The following is an 18,043-nucleotide window of genomic DNA, read 5'->3' as shown; positions in this document are numbered from 1 at the left end:
ATTATTGCGTATGTGCTCAGTTCTTCTCAATCGAATATTTTGTTTAGGTGGGATTTTATTGGCCCTCGACTTGTGTCATGGCATAATCTTTTATCCCGACTGAATTCGATTAACCTGATACAAGGCCGTGATGTGTTTCGCTGGAACCTTACTACATCAGGGTCTTTTAGAGTATACTCTATGTACTCCCTCCTTCCATCTATATAGGGCCTAATGCGTTTTTAAGACCGCTTTTGACTACTGATAAGGTTGATAGTACATGAGATGTATAATGTGAAAAGTATATAATTGGAAACTCCTTTCACATACGAATTTGACGGTATGCTTTGTGTAACTTGCATGTTATATATTATTGCTCTAAAATTTGGTCAAAGTTAGTCTCGAAAAACGCATTAGGCCATATATAGATGGAATATAGATGGAAGGAGAGAGTACCTTGCACTCACGCACTCTAAGGTACCAACGTGTAATAATAAGACAATTTGGAAGTCTAAAATTCCACTAAAAGTGAAAATCTTCATGTGGTATCTTCGTAGGGGAGTTTTGCTAATCAAAGACAATCTCGCACGGCGCAAGTAGCCATGAAGTAAAAAGTATTCTTTTTGTACTCATGACGAGACAATCAAACATCTTTTTTGCCAATGCAAATTTGTCCGTTCTACGTGGTCAGTCATCCAAATAACGTTAAATTTGTATCCGGCCACAAGTCACTGGTAGAAAAAGGGCCTATAGTCCCGGTTCGTAAGGGCCTTTAGTCCCGGTTCAGGAACCGGGACTAAAGTGTCGGTACTAATACCTCCCCTCTTTAGTCCCGGTTCAATCCAGAACCGGGACTAAAGGCCCTTCACATGGGCAGTGCGCAGAGCCCAGTCAGGAGACCCTTTGGTCCCGGTTGGTGGCACCAACCGGGACCAATAGGCGTCCACGCGTCAGCACTTCTGTGGCTGGGGTTTTTGTTTTTGTTTTGAAAGGGGGGGGGGTTGGGGGTTTTGGGGGGTTAATTTAGGTGTTTCATATATTCTGTTAGCTAGTTATAATTAATAGAGAGAAGTGTCCTCTGTTATGTCCGTGCTTGGTCGACGCTACGTACTATACATACGTATATAGAGAGGACTAGACACGCTAGCTAGCTAGTAAGCAAACGAAGGAAACAGAAGATCGTCATGAACATATATGCATATATACAGAGAGAAGTGATATCGACCACCTCTCCTTCTCCGAGAGATTGGTCGAACAACAAGTTCTCGTATATCTATCTGACACTACCGGCTACATATATACAATAATTATCTCTTACAAATATAATCATACGGACTCAGGGTCCACATAGAATTCTCCGTCTTCAGGGATCACGTGGTCAAGAAAGAATGCCGCCAATTCCTCTTGAATTGCTCGCATGTGAGCTGGTGCTAGGAGTTCATCCCGCTTCCAAAACATCTAATTTGAAGAAGGGGGTCAATACATATATATATAAATGAATGAAACTCAACACAAATGATGGTAATAAAATTAAATTATGAATGTTGTTATTTACGTACTTCATATTGTTCGTTAGAGTACCCGCCCCGCTCACAGGTCGTGTGGCGGATGGACTCGCAGATGTAGTATCCACAGAAATCATTCCCTTATTCCTGCCACAACCACTTTACAAGAAATAGAGGTCAATCAAACTGATAAGAAAGAATGCTAAATGGTATTGATGAAACTAGCGCTTGAATCACTAGGAGATGCGCGGAACATGCTACTATAGTACTTACTTTCGGGTGTCTAAATTCCAGGTCCTTCGGCAGTCCCGGAACTGTTTTGGTGAATTTTCTCCAAACCCTGCCGGACAAAGAAAACAATTACTTGATATCAGGAAATGAACAAAGTTGTTGATATGGTGGATAATGATCGATTTAACTTACTTCTTGAGGATTTCAGTCATGTCCGCATACTCTTTGGGATCTTTTCGTTTAGAGTCCAAGACGGTTACTACTCCCTGCTCAAGCTTAATCTCTAGGAGAATATAGTGGTAACTGCACACACATGCATAACTCATGAATTACATTACTATAACCTTGACTAATATATAAGGGAAACCGAATACGCACAAGACAGTAACACTCACCTGAAGTTGTAAGGAAAGAGTATTATATCTTTGTTTTGATTTATTACGAACGACCGTAGCAAGCTGGCCTCGGTAGCTGCAGCATGAAGTTTAACCTGAGTTGCATCTATGAGATGTGTGTTAATGAACCCAATATCACCGACTTGTCTTTTCTTCAATTCGGCGATCTTCAATCTGCATAATATAGTGAGGATGATTATAAATACATGCAATGAAAGAGCTAAGCTATATAGAGAAACTTAATGACAGAAGTAGTACTACTTACAGACAGTAGCAGGCGACCGTTGTTTTATCAAGGGCCAATTGATTGAAAAACTGATAGAACTCCTCAAATGGAACAGGCAACAGATCAATTCCAATGAGGTCATGCTCCTTTTTAACTTTCACATACAAGGTACTCCTCCCCCCAGAATCTCTGCAGATTTTCAAGTACCAATCATGCAATCTTCGCATCATCGTTGATAGAGATCTTTCATCTTTGACGAGAGGCTTCCCGTACTCGTATCTTTGTATCTGCACCTCCATGGGTTCATAATGTACTTCGTCGGGCAGGTAATCTGCAAGATTGCTATAACCGGGCACCATCCTCGGATCATTATCGACGTTGTGGCTAGGCACCTTGAGCGGGGGGCACGATTGCTTCGCTTGTTCGCCGAGCTGGGCAATTTGTTTCCTAGCTCGTCGTTCTTTCAGCCTTTGATCACTGACAGTACTTCCCGACCGCTCCGCTTCGGCAAATTCCTTTCCAATAATGCGGTCATAGTTTCCTTTCGGCGAATCAGACTTCGGTGGTTTTGTCAGGGCAGCCAGAGTGCGCTTCACTTTCACCCGATCTACCTTCTCCTCCGGAGGTGGATGTTTCTTTGCTTTCACCCCTTCAAAGAATTTCTTCACTTCTTCTTGCGCGATCTCGGCGTTCTCCTCCTGGGTCCTCTCGTATGGTAACTTCTCTGGAGTCTTCAGAGAAGGACCAAATCTGTATGTCCTCCCGCCTCTGGTTGTACTGCTAGACGCCGACCGAGCAGACGTAGCGGTTGTCTTCTTTACTTGCTTAAGAGGCGGAGGAGAAGGACTACGACGCGCCGGAGCAGCTGGAGCGGCGGCAGGTCTTTCCGCCCTTGCTGACGAGGCGGAGAAGGAGGAGGCTGGCTGCTCGGGCGCGTCGGCGCAGGCGGAGAAGGAGGCGGAGTGCCGCCACGCGTCGGAGAAGGAGCCGGCCGAGGGCCCTGATCGTCACTCGCCGGAGGAGGAGGCGGTGGAGGCGGAGTGCCCTGACTCGCCGGAGGAGGAGGAGGAGGCGGTGGCGTCTAGTTCGGAAGGTTGATGAGCTCCTTCCGCCATAGGCATGGAGTCTTCAGAGCAGACCCCAGCCGAGTCTCCCCTTCACCGGTAGGGTGGTCAAGCTGGAGGTCCTCAAATCCCTCCATTATCTCATCCACCATCACCCTAGCATATCCTTCTGGAATCGGCCGGTAGTGAAAAGTTGCGCCGGGTTCAGTAGGAAAAACAGAGCCAACAGCCGCCTTGACCTTCAAATTCATCCATTGCGTCATAAGGTGGCAATTTTGAGACTCCGTTATAGCATCCACAGGATAGCTGGCAGGAGCCGTCAAGGCATGCTCCGGCTGAAGCAGCTCGGTGGAAGCCACGCTGCTTCTGCGCTGAGATGGCGGGGTAGTTTCGGGGGAGGCATCGGCAGCACGTTTGCTGCGATTTCCTTCTCGTTCCTCTATCGCGTCTACCCTTGCTTGCAGCGCCTGCATTTGGGTCTGCTGCACTTTTTTCCTCCTCTCATGGGATTTGTAACCGCCTGCGTCCGGAAACCCAACCTTCCACGGAATGGAGCCTGGCGTGCCTCGTGTCCGTCCAGGGTGCTCAGGATTCCCGAGGGCCATTGTGAGCTCGTCGTTCTCTCTGTCTGGAAAGAACGTCCCTTCCTGCGCTGCTTCGATATACTGCTTAAGCTTACTGACTGGTATGTCCATTTGATCGTTCGTCCAAATGCACTTCCCTGTTACAGGGTCCAGTGTTCCGCCAGCCCCGAAGAACCAAGTCCGGCAATGGTCTGGCCAGTTAATTGTCTCTGGTTCGATCCCTTTATGAACCAAATCATTCTCAGTCTTGGACCACTTAGGCCGGGCTACGAGGTAGCCACCTGACCCCGTGCGATGGTGAAGCTTCTTCTTCGCAGCATTTTGCTTGTTTGTCGCTGACATCTTCTGACTCTTTTCCAATGTCTTGTAGGCCACAAATGCGGGCCAGTGATCTCTGATCTTCTCATATCTGCCCTTGAATTCTGGTGTCTCGTTATTTTCGACAAACTTATTCAGCTCTTTCTTCCACCTCCTAAATAGTTCTGCCATCCTCTTCAGAGCAAAAGACTTGATTAATTTCTCTTTAACTGGGTTCTCTGGATTATCCTCAGGCGGTAGGGTGAAATTTGACTTCAGCTCAGTCCAAAGATCATTTTTCTGCATATCATTGACATAAGACACCTCAGGGTCTTCTGTAGCCGGCTTAAACCATTGCTGGATGCTTATCGGGATCTTGTCCCTAACCAGAACCCCGCACTGAGAAACAAATGCGCTCTTTGTCCGGAGGGGTTCAATAGGTTGGCCGTCGGACGCGATTGCTATGATCTCAAACTTTTTATCCGAGCTCAACTTTTTCTTCGGGCCTCGTCTCTTTACCGAAGTTGTGCTCGATCCGGAGGGCTAGAAAAAAGAACAAAGACTTAATTAATATGTGTACATACCAAAACAATGAATGCATCAATCATCTAGTCAGCATAGGCTTAACTAATATATATACCTGGCCGGACTCGGTTCGGTCACCGGAGCCGTCATCACGGTCTCCTTCTTGCACCGGCATTGGGTCACCGGAGCCGTCCTCATGTTCTTCTTCTTGCACCGGCATTAGGTCACCGTAGCCAGCTTGTTCATCCTCTCCTTCCAGACCATCGGTTTCGTTGAGAAACAACGAGATGGCATCACTTCCTTCTGCGATTATGTCCCTCAACAACGCTTCTTTTGTTGCTTCGTCTAGGGCGGTGTCCATAGTTTCTACAAATATTTACAACATGGCAATTATTATTCAAACATGACAGATGGATATATTAGTGCCAAACGTAGAACTAGCTACCTAATCATAGTAAGCTATCGGGAGGGGGTATATATCGACAACGACGACACTACATCTATGTCCCTCGACGACCCTCGTTCCCGATAAAAAAAAGAGGAAGAAGAAGAAAAATAAGAGGAGAAGAAAGAATAGAGGAGAAGATCTCCTCTATTCTTTCTTCTCCTCTTTTTTTTCTTCTTCCTCTTCTTTTTTTATCCTCTTCTTCCTCTCATGTTCGATAGGATCGCCGAGGGGTCGGGAGGTTGCGTAGTGTCTCAGGATTCAACAAAACCATGTCTTCATCATTAGGCGAAAGTAACATGTGCATGATGGTACGAAGCTCTTCAAAGTTGTTCTGGAACGGACTCCCAGATAGGATAATCCGCCTTTTGGTACAAAGTTCAGCAAGAGCCTTCCGAATATCGCTATTTGGAAGGCCTTTGCTGAATTGGTATCAAAAGGCGGATTATTCTATCCGGGACTCCATTCCAAAACAACTTTGCAGAACTTCGTACCAACATGCCCTGGTTACTTCCGGTTAATGATGAAGGCATGGATTTCTTCAATACTTTGACACTAGGAAACCTCTCTCGACCCCTCGGCGATCCTCGACCCCTCGATGACCCTGGAACCCTCGACCCCTCGACGGTCCTCTTCTTCCTCTCATGTTCGAGAGGATCGCCGAGGGGTCGGGAGGTTGCGTAGTGTCTCAGGATTCAACAAAACCATGTCTTCATCATTAGGCGAAAGTAACATGTGCATGATGGTACGAAGCTCTTCAAAGTTGTTCTAGAACGGACTCCCAGATAGGATAATCCGCCTTTTGGTACAAAGTTCAGCAAGAGCCTTCCGAATATCGCTATTTGGAAGGCCTTTGCTGAATTGGTACCAAAAGGCGGATTATTCTATCCGGGACTCCATTCCAAAACAACTTTGCAGAACTTCGTACCAACATGCCCTGGTTACTTCCGGCTAATGATGAAGGCATGGATTTCTTCAATACTTTGACACTAGGAAACCTCTCTCGACCCCTCGGCGATCCTCGACCCCTCGACGACCTTGGAACCCTCGACCCCTTGACGATCCTCTTCTTCCTCTCATGTTCGAGAGGATCGCCGAGGGGTCGGGAGGTCACAGATCCTCTCTCTACTTCCGGCTAATAAGAATAAGAAGAAGAAGAAGAAGAAGAAGAAAAGAAGAAAAAAAAGAGGAGAAGAAGAAAGGAATAGTGGAGAAAAGAGAAAATAGAATATATTCTATTTTCTCTTCTTCTCCACTATTCCTTTCTTCTTCTCCTCTTCTTTTTCTTCTTTTTCTTCTTCTTATTTATTTCTCCTCTTCTTTTCGGTAGAGGAAACCCTAAATAGCTAGCAAGTATCGTGGGTGTGAGATACATGTGGCCTTCGGTGTCGGACACTACATCCACGTCCCACAAGTGACGTGGGCGTCGAAGCCCGTGCCACTTGTGGGATGTGGGTGTAGTGTCCGACACCGACGGTACATGTATCTCACACCGACGATACTTTCTATTTAGGGTTTCTCCTCTACCGCTCCTCGACCTCTCGACGACCCTCGTTCCCGATAAAATAAAGAGGAAGAAGAAGAAGAAGAAAAAAGAAGAAAAGAAAGAATAGAGGAGAAGACTTCCTCTTCTTCCTCTCCTCTTCTTCTCCCTCTTCTTCCCCTTCTTTTTTCTTCTTCTTATTTATTTCTCCTCTTCTTCCTCTCCTCTTCTTCTTCTTATTTAGTTCTCTCGACCCCTCATCCCTCTCTCGACCCCTCGATGCCCCTCGTCCCTGATAACATATTTTTTCTCCCCTCGACACCTCTCGACCTCTCGTCCCACTCTCGACCCCTCATCATCATCTATCACCCCCTCGCTTTCTTTAGCATATATCCATGAACAAAGTAGAGGAGAAGATCGAAGAAAAAAAAAGAAGCCTTCCTCTTCTTATTTTCCTTTTTCCACTCCTTCCTTTTCTTCTTCTTCTTCTTCCTTCTTCCTCTTTTCTTCCTTTTCCTTATTTTACTTTTTCCTCTACACTAACCTAAAATCGATATCTACTAATTAACAACCTAAATAAAAAAATGAATACATATATGAAAAAAACATCATATAAAAAACATTTTTGACATATTTAGCATATTCTAATCCATAGTTCAAAATTTTCAAATTTCATTCAAATGAAATTTGAATCGGATTCAAATAACTTGTTGAAAACCTATTCTAAACCTCTCCAAAAATTCTGAAATTTTGCCATCGCCTTTGTCTTGCATCAGTACCTCACCACAAATTTTTCTTAAATATTCCAAAAATGCCCAAAGCCATCTAGCATTTCATCAAACACCTTCTATATGGACAAAAAAATTCCTCCTGTTCCAAAAAATTCAGAAAAGTGGATAGCGCGTTGCTGCTGCTCCACTTCTCCTCTCCTCTACTTCTCCTCGGGCGCTCGGGGCCAGCGGAGCAGGGGCGGAGCAAGGGCGCAGGGGCGGAGCCGGGGCGCTCGGGCGGCGGCGACCATGGAGCAGGGGCGGAGCAAGGGCGCTCGGGCGCAAGAGTGGCACTCGAGAGGGGGGCTCACTTTGAGGGGGCGGCGACGGCTGGAGTCCGGCGACGAGGACGGCGGGCTCGGGGACGCGGTGACGGGGACGGTAGCCGGGGCGGCGGGCGTCGGGCAAGGGGCCGGCGCGGGCGACGGCGAGGGCGGGATGGGGCGGTGCGCGTCGGGGCAGGGACGAGGGCGACGGCGACGGGGGCGGGCCGGGGCGGCGCGCGTCGCGGGCGACGGCGACGATGGGCGCGGGCGACGGCGACGATGGGGGCGGGCGGCGTCGGGGTAGCCTGGCGGCGTCAGGGGCGGCAACTGCAAGATGAGAATGAAAAATTCCAAAGTGTGGCCTTATATAGAAGAGGCTTTAGTCTCGGTTCGTGGCAGCAACCGGGACTAAAGGTGGGCATTAGTCCCGGTTGGTGCCACGAACCGAGACCAATGGCCTCTTTTCGGCAGCCCAAAGGGTGGGAAGCGAAGCCCATTAGTCCCGGTTGGTGGCACCAACCGGGACTAAAGGGGGGCAATGGTCACGGCTGGTGCCACCAACCGGGACCAATGCCACCTTAAGTCCCGGTTGGTTCCACCAACCGGGACCAATACCCTTGTGCTGTCCCGCGCCCATAAGTTTAGTCCCACATCGCTAGTTGACAGCGCCCAACACCAGTTTATAAGCTCTGCTGCCTCCTCCCTCTCGAACTCCTCTGAACTGCAGGCCTATGGGCCTAATTTGACACTGCTTTGCCTGTGGGCCTATTGGGCCTTCTGCGGGCCTGAATCCTGGCTCATGTAGGGTTTCTAGTCGTATTCAGGCCGTGGAGGCCCAGTAGGTGGCATTTTTTTTGGTTTTTTCTTTTTTATTTCTACATTTTTTTGGTTTTTTATTTTTTTATTTCTACTTAAAACTAAATACTTACAGTTTTTTAGTGATTTCTTTTTGCTTTTAGGTCACAAAAATTATAAACTTTCTGCTAGTGCCATTAGTTTTAAATTTTAAATAGTTTAAATTTGAATTTTTAAAAATTTGTGTGAATCACTAGTTTATGAATAACTTTACTATAAAATTAGAATTTTTTTCTATTTATTTTTTATTTCTACTTAAAACTAAATACTTACAGTTTTTTAGTGATTTCTTTTTGCTTTTAGGTCACAAAAATTATAAACTTTCTGTTAGTGCCATTAGTTTTAAATTTTAAATAGTTTAAATTTGAATTTTTAAAAATTTGTGTGAATCACTAGTTTATGAATAACTTTACTATAAAATTAGAATTTTTTTCTTCTTTGCTATTTATTTTTTATTTATACTTACAATTAAATACTTATAGTTTGATTTTAGGTCACACAAATTATATTCTTTTTGCTATTGAAGAATATTATAGTTTTATTTTAGTTGATCATAACATAATATTTAATTAATTGTTTTTATTTTCATAAAAGTTTTGTAGTTCATTCTGTTTGCTATTAATTCATTCTTTCAGCTAAATGACTCTGAAATTGGAAAGCATTTCAAAATGAACTCTGAAAAGGTTGAAAGTTGGCATGGTATCATCATTTCACCCACATAGCATGTTCCAAAAAGTAGAGAGGGTTACGACAAAAACTTGATGCACTTCGTGTACAAAATGGACAATCACTTTCGAAGTATCAAAGTTTCGAACCATAAGACATGAAAGCATTTCAAATGAACTCTGAAAAAGTTGAAAGTTGGGATGGTATCATAATTTCACCCACATAGCATTTGCTTATTGCGGGAGAAAGTCTTCACTTTTTCTTCGCTTGTGTCATTTGCTTATTGCGCCGTAACCATGGATAATCTTCATTGTTTATCAGGATGCTTGGGTCAGCCTTGACATTGAAGGGAGGAATTTCATGAAACTTTTCATAATCTTCAGACATGTCTGTCTTGCCATCCACTCTCAGGATGTCCCTTTTTCCTGAAAGAACTATGTGGCGCTTTGGCTCATCGTATGATGTATTCGCTTCCTTATCTTTTCTTTTTCTCGGTTTGGTAGACATGTCCTTCACATAGATAACCTGTGCCACATCATTGGCTAGGACGAACGGTTCGTCAGTGTACCCAAGATTTTTCAGACCCACTGTTGTCATTCCATACTGTGGGTCTACCTGTACCCCGCCGCCTAACAGATTGACCCATTTGCACTTAAACAAAGGGACCTTAAAATCAGGTCCGTAGTCAAGTTCCCATATGTCCACTATGTAACCATAATATGTGTCCATTCCGCTCTCGGTTGCTGCATCAAAGCGGACACCGCTGTTTTGGTTGGTGCTCTTTTGATCTTGGGCGATCGTGTAAAATGTATTTCCATTTATCTCGTATCCTTTGTAAGTCAATACAGTCAAAGATGGTCCCCTGGACAACAAGTACAACTCATCACAAACAGTGTTGTCACCTCTGAGACGTGTTTCCAACCAACTGCTGAAAGTCCTGATGTGTTCACATGTAATCCAGTCGTCGCACTGCTCCGGGTGTTTGGAGCGCAGACTGTTCTTGTGTTCATCGACATACGGGGTCACCAAGGTAGAGTTCTGTAGAACTGTGTAGTGTGCTTGAGACCAAGAATATCCGTCCCTGCATATTATTGAGTCTCTTCCCAGAGTGCCTTTTCCAGTCAGTCTCCCCTCATACCGCGATTTAGGGAGACCTATCTTGTTAAGGCCAGGAATGAAGTCAACACAAAACCCGATAACATCCTCTGTTTGATGGCCCATGGAGATGCTTCCTTCTGGCCTAGCGCGGTTACGGACATATTTCTTTAGGACTCCCATGAACCTCTCAAAGGGGAACATATTGTGTAGAAATACGGGCCCCAGGATGACAATCTCGTCGACTAGATGAACTAGGACGTGCGTCATGATATTGAAGAAGGATGGTGGGAACACCACCTCGAAACTGACAAGACATTGCGCCACATCACTCCTTAGCCTTGGTACGATTTCTGGATCGATCACCTTCTGAGAGATTGCATTGAGGAATGCACATAGCTTCACAATGGCTAATCGAACGTTTTCCGGTAGAAGCCCCCTCAATGCAACCGGAAGCAGTTGTGTCATAATCACTTGGCAGTCATGAGACTTTAGGTTCTGAAACTTTTTCTCTGGCATATTTATTATTCCCTTTATATTCGACGAGAAGCCAGTCATGACCTTCATACTGAGCAGGCATTCAAAGAAGATTTCTTTCTCTTCTTTCGTAAGAGCGTAGCTGGCAGGACCTTTATACTGCTTCGGAGGCATGTCGTCTTTTCGTGCAAACGTTGCAGGTCCTCTCGTGCCTCGGGTGTATCTTTTGTCTTCCCATACACGCCCAAGAATCCTAGCAGGTTCACGCAAAGGTTCTTCGTCACGTGCATCACGTCGATTGAGGAGCGGACCTCTAGGTCTTTCCAGCAGGGTAGGTCCCAAAATATAGATTTCTTCTTCCACATGGGTGCGTGTCCCTCAGCGTCATTCGGAACAGCTAGTCCACCGGGACCCTTTCCAAAGATTACGTAGTGTAAATCATTGACCATAGCAAGCACGTGATCACCGGTGCGCATGGCGGGCTTCTTCCGGTGATCTGCCTCGCCTTTGAAATGCTTGCTTTTCTTTCGACATTGATGGTTGGTCGGAAGAAATCGACGATGGCCCAGGTACACATTCTTCCTGCATTTGTCCAGGTATATACTTTCAGTGTCATCTAAACAGTGCGTGCATGCGTGGTATCCTTTGTTTGTCTGTCCTGAAAGGTTACTGAGAGCGGGCCAATCATTGATGGTCACGAACAGCAACGCCTTAAGGTTAAATTCCTCCTGTCTGTGCTCATCCCACGTACGTACACCGTTTTCATTCCACAGCTGTAAAAGTTCTTCAACTAATGGCCTTAGGTACACATCAATTTCATTGCCGGGTTGCTTAGGGCCTTGGATGAGAACTGGCATCATAATGAACTTCCGCTTCATGCACATCCAAGGAGGAAGATTATACATACATAGAGTCACGGGCCAGGTGCTGTGATTGCTGCTCTGCTCCCCGAAAGGATTAATGCCATCCGCGCTTAAAGCAAATCATACATTCCTTGGGTCCTTTGCAAACTCATCCCAGTACTTCCTCTCGATTTTTCTCCACTTCGACCCGTCAGCGGGTGCTCTCAACTTCCCATCTTTCTTTCCGTTCTCACTGTGCCATCGCATCAACTTGGCATGCTCTTCGTTTCTGAACAGACGTTTCAACCGTGGTATTATAGGAGCATACCACATCACCTTCGCAGGAACCATCTTCCTGAGGGGCTCGCCGTCAACATCACCAGGGTCATCTCGTCTGATCTTATACCGCAACGCACCGCATACCGGGCATGCGTTCAGATCCTTGTATGCACCGCGGTAGAGGATGCAGTCATCAGGGCATGCATGTATCTTCTCCACCTCCAATCCTAGAGGGCATACGACCTTCTTTGTTGCGTATGTACTGTCGGGCAATTCATTATCCTTTGGAAGCTTCTTCTTCAATATTTTCAGTAGCTTCTCAAATCCTTTGTCAGCCACAGCATTCTCTGCCTTCCACTGCAGCAATTCCAGTACGGTACCGAGCTTTGTGTTGCCATCTTCGCAATTGGGGTATAACCCTTTTTTGTGATCCTCTAACATGTGATCGAACTTCAACTTCTCCTTTTGACTAATGCATTGCGTCCTTGCATCGACAATGACCCGGCGGAGATCATCATCATCGGGCACATCGTCTGGTTCCTCTTGATCTTCAGCAGCTTCACCTGTGGCAGCATCATTGGGCACATCGTCTGGTTCCTCTTGATCTTCACCAGCTCCCCCCGTTGCAGCATCACCGTATTCAGGGGGGACATAGTTGTCATCGTACTCTTCTTATTCGCCGTCTTCCATCATAACCCCTATTTCTCCATGCCTCGTCCAAACATTATAGTGTGGCATGAAACCCTTGTAAAGCAGGTGGGAGTGAAGGATTTTCCGGTTAGAGTAAGACCTCGTATTCCCACATTCAGTGCATGGACAACACATAAAACCATTCTGCTTGTTTGCCTCAGCCGCATCGAGAAACTCATGCACGCCCTTAATGTACTCGCGGGTGTGTCTGTCACCGTACATCCATTGCCGGTTCATCTGCGTGCATTATATATAATTAAGTGTCCAAATTAATAGAAGTTCATCATCACATTAAAACCAAAGTGCATACATAGTTCTCATCTAATAACATATATATAGCTCTCCAGAGCATCTAATTAATTAAACCATACATTGAAACTATGTAAAACATTTCAATGCAAAACAAATGCGATCATAATCGCAACCAAGGTAACAATTGATCCAACGGCATAATGATACCAAGCCTCGGTATGAATGGCATATTTTCTAATCTTTCTAATCTTCAAGCGCATTGCATCCATCTTGATCTTGTGATCATCGACGACATCCGCAACATGCAACTCCAATATCATCTTCTCCTCCTCAATTTTTTTTATTTTTTCCTTCAACAAATTGTTTTCTTCTTCAACTAAATTTAACCTCTCGACAATAGGGTCGGTTGGCATTTCCGATTCACATACATCCTAAATAAATATCTATGTCACGTTGGTCGGCATAATTTTCATAAACAATAAATGAACCAATAGTTATGAAGATAATATACATACCAAATCCGAATCATAGACAGGACGAGGGCCGACGGGGGCGGATACCAAAACCATCGCACTATATAAGATGCAATAATAAATGTAAGAAAATGATACAAGTATCTATCTAAACAGACAAGTAAGAATATTTTTCCTTCCAGAAAGAAGATAAGAACAAGAGGCTCACCACGGTGGTGTCGGTGATGAGATCAGCGCGGGTGATCGACGGCGGTGAAGACGGGGACGGGGCGTGACGGACCGCTAAATCTAGACAAATCTCGAGAAAAATGAAGCTTGGAGGTCGAGCTTCGAGAGGAGAAAGTTTAAGTAGTGTGGCTCGGGCATTCCATCGAACACCTCATGTGCATAGGAGGTGAGCTAGAGCACCACAAACCCCTCCCCTCGCCGGCCAGAGAAAAACAGAGCACTGGAGTGCTCTGCTCGCGGGCGAGGGTATATATAGGCACCTCATTGGTCCCGGTTTGTGGCATGAACCGGGACTAAAGGGGAGCCTTTGGTCCCGGTTCAGGCCACCAACCGGGACCAATGGTGGTGGGCCAGGAGCTAGGCCCATTGGTCCCGATTCGTCCCACCAACCGGGACCAAAAGGTCCAGACGAACCGGGACCAATGGCCCACGTGGCCCGGCCGGCCCCCTGGGCTCACGAACCGGGACCAATGCCCACATTAGTCCCGGTTCTACACTGAACCGGGACTAATGGGCTGAGCCGGCCTGGACCATAGCCCTGTTTTCTACTAGTGAGTGTTGCCAATATTTTTGGTCATTGGTTGGACGGTATTACAAATAGGTTGAAAACGCTAATAAGGGTGGGAGTGTATGCCCTAATTTGGTCGTTTTGGCTATGTAGAAATGATTTGGTTTTTAATGACAAAAATGCTTCTCATCTGCAGGTTATTTTCCGGAACGCACTCGCTACGTACTGGTCTATACTACAACGGCCGGAGTATCAACCGTTGTTCATGGCGGTGTGTACGCGACTAGAGCAGGTGGCTACGGAGGTTTTTTCCCAACATGGTGGCAGCATAATCTACGGATCGATCCACCACCCCTTTGACATAGGCATAGTGTCAGTCTATAGGACTCTATTGTTGCCGATTTGTCGATTTTATTTCATGAATTTTGCCAGACTTCTGAATAATCTACGGATCGATCCACCACCCCTTTGACATAGGCATAGTGTCAGTCTATAGGACTCTATTGTTGCCGATTTGTCGATTTTATTTCATGAATTTTGCCAGACTTCTGAATTTGGCTGTGTGCATCCTAATTATATAGAGGCCGAGTATTACTCATAATGCTTTGTATCCGCTTGTTGCTACATTTTGAGGAAATAAAGTCCCCCTTTATCGAAAATGGTAAATTGTCAAGAGCATCTACGATGCGGGCGCAGGTACTGAACTCATCCTATTTGGAAATTTCTTTCAGATGAGATTTGTATGGCCCTTGGCTTTTCTATGGAAAAATCTTCTCTTTAGATTGAATTTAATAAAGAGCTCTTTTACGTAACAGTTGTGATTAACCTCACACAAAGATGATATGTCTTTGGCTGAAATCTCACCACATATGGGTCCTTCACAATTAACTTTATGGACCGTGCACTTTCGCATTTAGAAATTTTAGTAGATAATAAAAAGCAAATATAAAGGGTCAAGATTCCAACCTCGCTAGTCGAAATTGGCAAGGAGGCAAGAAGAGATCAAAACTTTCTGGTTCTAACAGTGATTTGTTAAACAACTTGACGATCTATCATAATCTCACCGGCACTTGCAGTACATGACCATTGCTCGTCCCGATCTCTCATACATTGTTCAATGAGCTTGATCATGCAAGCTCCGCTCTTCCCACTTTAATCTCATCAAAAGGATCGTCCTGTATCTCGAGGGAACCTCGGATTTCAGCCCCCACATATATCCTTTTCCTCTCTCTACACTCCTAGCTTATTCAAATGCAAGCTGGGCCGATCTCCCTGGCACTCGACACCCCACCTCGGGATTTTGCGTATTTCTTGAGATTAATTTCATATCTTGGTCGTCAAAACTTTAACTTGTTGGTTCTAGGTTGAGCGCCGAGGCGAAGTATCGGGTCGTCACCCATGTCGTTGCCGAGACCTCTTAGTTGTGCCAACTTCTTCAGGAGCTCCATCACCCATCACAAAGTATCTATTGTGATAAGATGTGATTGGTTTAACAACCGTGTACATGACACATGGGTAAGAGTTGATAAATTTGGCATCACAAATGTGAACTCTAAGCATTTATTTTACTCTGGTGTCCGATGAACCATTCATTCTGGCTTCGCAAGCAACTCAAGTGTATTATGCCCAAGATCCCGTTGACAAATCTCATCCACAACTTAAGTGTGAGCACGTCTCATGACACATTGATACATCTCATCCATCTAAGTTTGCACTCTCCGATCTAACTTGTTAACATGCATGACATCAACACTTAGACTTGCAACTCTGAGAGCCTAACCCTTACATTATCTAAAAAAGAAAGAACTTAAAAACTTGCAACCGGCTACAAATTGCACAATCATGCAGTTAACTAGTTAAAAGTTGGTAGTACCCTAACTCTCACACGAGGAGGTTCTTTGCCCTTCCATTCCATGGAGTGGTAGTCAAGTTCTGATGATCAACAGCAGCGAACCACACCATGCATCAGCTCTCAAATAAGTTCCTTTTAACAACTTTTTCTGAGACTGACTGGCTGATGGTATGATTGATTTGATTTATCCTAACTGTTAGCGCGGTGGGTGAGGCGGGCCGGCCTACACCTTGATAAAAGTATGATACGGGCTCTGCATGGCCTGGCCTGCGAGTGTGGCACGGAGCTTGATGTCCTTGAGGGCAGGGTCCTCGAGGAGCAGCACCTTGTCCTTGTCCCTCACCCCAACCATGTGGAGGTGGTCGCTGTCCTCCCTCTCCTTGCCCCTGAACAGCAGCCTCTGCTCCCTTGGCTCCAGCCCCGTCACCATGGAGACTACCACCTTCAGCTCATCTGCACAGATTAATTTTGCAAAACACATGTTAGACCTTGATCCGCAGAAATGTACTTAGTTTATATTCGGTGTACAAGCAAACAAGGTGGAGGTAATTTCCACTCATGTTCCTACTCTGAACCATCGTGTGTACATTATTTATAGTGATAGAAAAACACAATGAGCTTATGCTTTGTACTAAAAAAACTCTGAACCATTGTGTGCACGTTGGCACGACAGGAAACCTCCCACATTATTGCAAGTCCGTGCATTTTCTTGATAAACAATTACAAGGACAACTCCATGACTTAGTAAGGAGGAAGGAGGGGGTGGCACAGCACTGATCCTTGTCATCAGTTGTTTATTACTGAAGCAAGGAGGTGACCTTGCTCATGGACATGCATATCTCCACATCACCTTGCGAAGGTTCAGGAGCTCAGTATTCAGTAAGACTATATATATACACAAGATGGAACTAGCCAACTAGGCACCATAGTTGCTGTGAATCTACATGTACTACTACATGTTTGCAAGATCAAATCAGCACCATAAAGATGTGCACCAGCATGTGCTTACTACACTTTCTGTGAAAAGATGAGTGCTCGGGGGATTTTTTTTTTGAAATGATGAATAATTTTTTTTGAAATGAGCTTGGGGGATATTCATTCAACTTTGGCAACATAAAGAGGTGCTTGCTACTTTAGTACTCACACCAAATGAACCACTTTCCAAGAACACATACATTCTACGAGTTACACACTAGTCGTGTTCATAACTTCATATACATTCTCTAAAAAAAATCAAATCAGCTTTGCAAAGACGAAAGTACTCACCAAAGGTGCAGGTAGCTCCAATGGAGACCTCGTGCCAGGAGTAGCCGGTGGCCACCCTGACGGTGATGACCTCGACGTCCCCCCTCCCGTCCCTCCTCTGCACTAGCATGCCCCCTGGCCGCACCTCCCACTCGATCTCCCCGCTGCCACCGCCACCACGGATGCCACTGGCGTCGCTGCCGTTGTCACTGCTGCTGCTGCAGCTGCTGCTAGACCGCCTGATCTTGGAGGAGCTCCTCCTGAAGAGCCTCTTGGGGTTGGGGCACCTCAGCTTCATCATGGTCGCTTGGATGACTCTGCTGTTTTTCCTTGCAGGTGGTGTTGAGGCAGTTGAGCTGGTGGTGGCTCTAGGAACAGGGCCTTGCTGTGTATATATAGGAGGCGAGCTAGCCGGGGAGGCAATGGGGTGTGGCATGCAATGCGACAAGACAAGCTTTGGAAGCGTGCGGCTGTTTGTCAAAGGCGCAACGAAGGGGACACTGCGACAGGCGAATTTGGCACAGTCCAAAGCGGCGAGAGCTTGTGAAGTGGAAGTGTTCCTCGACAGAAGAAAAAGCAAAGGTGAACAGAGATTATTTTTAGTCCGAACAAGTAGCTCTACTTTGACTTTCTTTTCTTTCCCAGTAACCCAATCTCCAGTTCTCCATATTTCTGTCCCAGCTAGGATGATCCACTGAATGTGCGTGTTCACGCCGAAGTGGTCAACCGGGTTTGGCACTTGGGTCAGACCACCACTGCTTTGTAACCTAAAGTGAGTGAAATGTTTTGGGAGTTGCAAAGTGGCCATGCA

General features: G+C 45.7%; 2 protein-coding genes across 2 annotated transcripts; both read right to left on the bottom strand.

Moving 5' to 3' along the window:
• Window positions 1-1,234: 1,234 nt before the first annotated feature.
• LOC147985916 (uncharacterized) lies at window positions 1,235-16,050 on the bottom strand. The gene is made up of 6 exons (XM_087541797.1): window positions 16,009-16,050; window positions 2,111-2,205; window positions 1,908-2,018; window positions 1,758-1,824; window positions 1,539-1,643; window positions 1,235-1,437 (listed from the first exon to the last, which is right to left on the bottom strand). The coding sequence occupies exons 1-5, from the start codon at window positions 16,048-16,050 to the stop codon at window positions 1,626-1,628; spliced, it is 333 nt and encodes a 110-aa protein (XP_087397923.1). The 3' UTR covers window positions 1,235-1,437; window positions 1,539-1,625.
• On the bottom strand, window positions 15,756-17,616 carry LOC125533656 (BAG family molecular chaperone regulator 3). Its single transcript, XM_048697031.2, has 2 exons — window positions 17,254-17,616; window positions 15,756-16,440 (listed from the first exon to the last, which is right to left on the bottom strand). Exons 1-2 carry the CDS (start codon window positions 17,531-17,533, stop codon window positions 16,211-16,213), a joined length of 510 nt encoding a protein of 169 aa, XP_048552988.2. The 5' UTR covers window positions 17,534-17,616; the 3' UTR covers window positions 15,756-16,210.
• Window positions 17,617-18,043: the final 427 nt, after the last annotated feature.

This window comes from Triticum urartu, chromosome 2A (assembly GCF_056163025.1).
Source record: "Triticum urartu cultivar PI428250 chromosome 2A, HENAU_Tu73, whole genome shotgun sequence".
NCBI lineage: Eukaryota > Viridiplantae > Streptophyta > Magnoliopsida > Poales > Poaceae > Triticum > Triticum urartu.
This window is presented reverse-complemented; position numbering and strand designations above follow the sequence as displayed.

Bases quoted from the DNA above. Each gene is read 5' to 3' on its own strand.
- LOC125533656 (XM_048697031.2), bottom strand. From the start codon at position 17,533: ATGATGAAGCTGAGGTGCCCCAACCCCAAGAGGCTCTTCAGGAGGAGC. The intron at 16,441-17,253 runs GTGAGTACTTTC...TAATCTGTGCAG, and splicing joins TGGAGCTACCTGCACCTTTG to ATGAGCTGAAGGTGGTAGTC.
- LOC147985916 (XM_087541797.1), bottom strand. From the start codon at position 16,050: ATGGAATGGAAGGGCAAAGAACCTCCTCGTGTGAGAGTTAGG. The intron at 2,206-16,008 runs GTACTACCAACT...GATGCAACTCAG, and splicing joins CTCCTCGTGTGAGAGTTAGG to GTTAAACTTCATGCTGCAGC. The intron at 2,019-2,110 runs GTGAGTGTTACT...ATGTGTGTGCAG, and splicing joins CTCTTTCCTTACAACTTCAG to TTACCACTATATTCTCCTAG.